The sequence below is a fragment of the Arvicola amphibius genome, chromosome X, assembly GCF_903992535.2.
Source record: "Arvicola amphibius chromosome X, mArvAmp1.2, whole genome shotgun sequence".
Classification (NCBI taxonomy): Eukaryota; Metazoa; Chordata; class Mammalia; order Rodentia; family Cricetidae; genus Arvicola; species Arvicola amphibius.
In genome coordinates, this window is record NC_052065.1 from 75,387,977 (window position 1) to 75,391,426 (window position 3,450).

A 3,450-nucleotide genomic window follows, 5' to 3' on the forward strand; every position below is an offset into this window, starting at 1 on the left:
TTTTTTGCATACTCCTGGGTTGTTTTTTTTGTATCCATATAATTTAAAAGAAAATAATAAAACTGTAGGAAATGAAGTAAAGAAGGATGAAAGAAAAGATTTTCACAGAAAAGATAGTTCAAATTTGATCACAAATATTCAAAGTTTTTCATTTGTCTATCATGAAAGATGCTTAATTTTTTCCAAACATATATTTATATGAAATGACCTTTTATATTGGTCTCAGTTCAGAGTTCAAAGTCAATAACATAGACCTATCTTACTCTATGACAATTCAATTATATTTGACATGCAAAAGGAAATAAAAGTATTTTCTGTAAAGAATTTCATGAACATGTAGAATACATTTATTAACTATCCACGGAAAAGAATATGTTGTTTAAGTTTTATCCAAATTTCATAACAAAACAATGAAAATACATATTTCATAAAAGATTATGGTGGTTCCATGGTTTGACATTTTGTTCATTTTATTTTCTGAGTTTTAGATGGATAAAATATTTAGAGCTAAAGAAATAACATGCTTTCTAAAAGGCTAAAGTACTGGCTTATTATTCCTCAACTTAACAAAGCTTTTTCTCCCTCTGCCCCCAAAATAGTATTTAGCATGTCTTCTACTAATCAAGGAAGTGATTCTGCTGAAAACACTCTCAAAAATGCGGAAAATGAATGACCAAATGCCTGTGAGGCAGGGAAACAACTTCTACTTGCTGGTGGCAGCATAATTTCTCAGGTGGAAACAAATATATAAAGCTCACCAAGATCCCAAAAAGATACATATAACCAAGCCACAGAAAGTAGCCAATCAGAAGCAGGGAAGACTCAAAACAATCCACCAAATGAATTTATAAAAGACCCATTTCCACTACAGATACTTATTCCTAGAAAGCTAGCCTTTCCTAGGGTAAGAGTATTTAGAACTGAGAATTCCACAACCATAAAGTCATGAAGATGAGTCTGTGTCAGATAAAATAATGTTTTATCCTGGAAAAATGGAGATGGGAATAAGTGATTACTTTCACATTTCTACACATGACAAAATGATACATACTCATTTCTTGCATTGACGAGTCCTGTTCATTAATATTGCTGAGTTAAGTAGAACAATTATTCACTTATTGTGCAGGAGAAATTCCTCTCCCCCTGAACAATGTCAACATAATACATGGGTAAAGCATAAATATATAGCTGTTCTTGCTCACCAGAATGTTTTTTAACAACACTGAAAGGAACATGTGTTTGGAAGGCCTTTGGGAGTATACTATTACCATCCACTTATTGAAAGAATAACTCAAAGAAAAACTAGTAAGTCCTATAAAAACAATGGAAACCACCCTTCTGTAAGCCCAAGGTTCTACATACCAAAGTTCCAAACTCAGAATATTGTTCATAAAATACTTGTTAGAAATAATGAGAACTCGTCACAAACTGAGACTAGTAATCATAACATAATAAAAATTGGAAATATCTGTGTCATATCTGTTGGTGTGGTTTCAACAACTTTCAATTATTTTGAACATCATTCCTTCAAATTTTCTGGAAATTAAAGCAGGATAATCTCTCTCTTTTTTAAATTTTTAGTTCTAAACCTAAGCAATGTTAAGATTAATCTGAAACAATATCTCATGAACAGTAAATTTAATATGATTACATTGCACTGCACAACTGAATGCAAACAGAGTATATATTTCAATAAGAAACATTTCAGGGAAGAGAATTAACCTTCATATTTATCATTGAAGTGACAATCTTTTTTTCTATGTTGACTCAGCAATTGAATCAAGATGATGTTTTCAACTCCCTTAACATTGATTTCTGCTGATACGAGTATTGTTACTGGTCACCAAATAAACAGGATCCTGGTAAAGAAAACCACAGAGAGTTAGGCAATGTCCCACCAGGGATTTCTAGAGACTCAGCTCAATAAACTATCTAGTTTTCTCAAAATTCAATAAAATCATAATAATATATTACAAATATAACTGTAGTTTTATAGTTAGATATGAATATATGCCATGCAAATTATATTATTGTAAATATATCATATCTACACATTAGTTACAGTACAATAGATAAAAACATAACATATAATCACTTAATTGAAGTGAAATTACTTTGGATATAAGTGAAGAATATAAAGTACTAAACATATAGCACACAAAAGTAAGATCTTTATTGGTCTTGAACATCACTTTCATCTATGTCCACAGCCACTACCTAAGATTTATACTTGGAACATTATACAGGTTTAAGAGACTTACTTACCTTGCCACTTGTAGCTCAATACCCATGTCTTACCTTTCCTTTTATTAAAACTTATGAGTATTAAAATATAAATATTTGGTTATAAATATATATTACATCTAATATAGAATCTATATGGTAATCTATTCATGTAGGGCTTAAGGATAAAGATTTCATAAATGTACATTATTTGACATACCATTATATTTGTATTTTTGTATACTTATATTCTATAATCTAATTTACTTCTTTATAAGTTCAATGAATAATTTTTATAATAATTTCCTAAAATATTAAAAATATAGATATAAACTAATATGCACTTATATATAATTGTTAGCATCTACATAGATTATATAAATATGATCCAGATCAACTAATTACTAAGCAGACAATGACATGTATTTACAGAAGAAATAAACTTATAGAAAAATGAAGTTGGCAGCTTTTACCATTTTAATATTTTTAAACTTTGTTAGAGTTCAAAACTTGACTTTGTTTCAAAAGTTTACTTGATAACAACTATTTATATGACCCTCATTTATTTTATTCAATTATTATGTGTAATCTGTTTCTTGGCTAGGATTTATTTTTAAATTATGTTTTAGATGTACTTATAACAATTAAATGTTGAAAAACCAATCAGATTAATATATATATATATATATATATATATAATGTATTTCATAAGATAGAATCAGAAGAGGTATTGCCAAATTCCTTTTATGAAGCTACAGATACCCTGATACCAAAACCACACAAAGACTCAACCAAGAAAGAGAATTACAGGCGAATCTCACTCATGAACATCGACGCAAAAATTCTCAATAAAATACTGGCAAACCGAATCCAAGAACACAGAAAAATTATCCACTACGATCAAGTAGGCTTCACCCCAGAGATGCAGGGTGTTGTGGGAGCTCCTTCCGCTCCTTCAGCCAATAGCCACTGAGATACCAGCCCATTGGGGTGTGGTCTCTCTCTTTAAAAATGTAGCCACTTCCCTCCACTCACTATCTGGCTTCCGGGCAACTAGGCTCCCCGCCTGATTGCTCAGAGGGCTGTTGTCTGGGACGGTGATCTGTAAGTTTTTCCCCTTCCAATAAAAAAACCATTCTATTAATAATAATTCCAAACTGGTGTGGGATTGTTTGTGACTTATGCCTTCATCAGGGCTGGTTCAACATATGAAAATCTATTAATGTG

The 3,450-nt window shown here is 30.8% G+C and overlaps 1 protein-coding gene across 1 annotated transcript; it reads left to right on the forward strand.

Moving 5' to 3' along the window:
- Positions 1-607: 607 nt before the first annotated feature.
- Positions 608-1,547, forward strand: Cpxcr1 (CPX chromosome region candidate 1). The gene is given in 5 exon segments (XM_038315950.1): positions 608-906; positions 908-1,411; positions 1,413-1,448; positions 1,450-1,507; positions 1,509-1,547. Coding segments are annotated over 5 exon segments (936 nt in total).
- Positions 1,548-3,450: the final 1,903 nt, after the last annotated feature.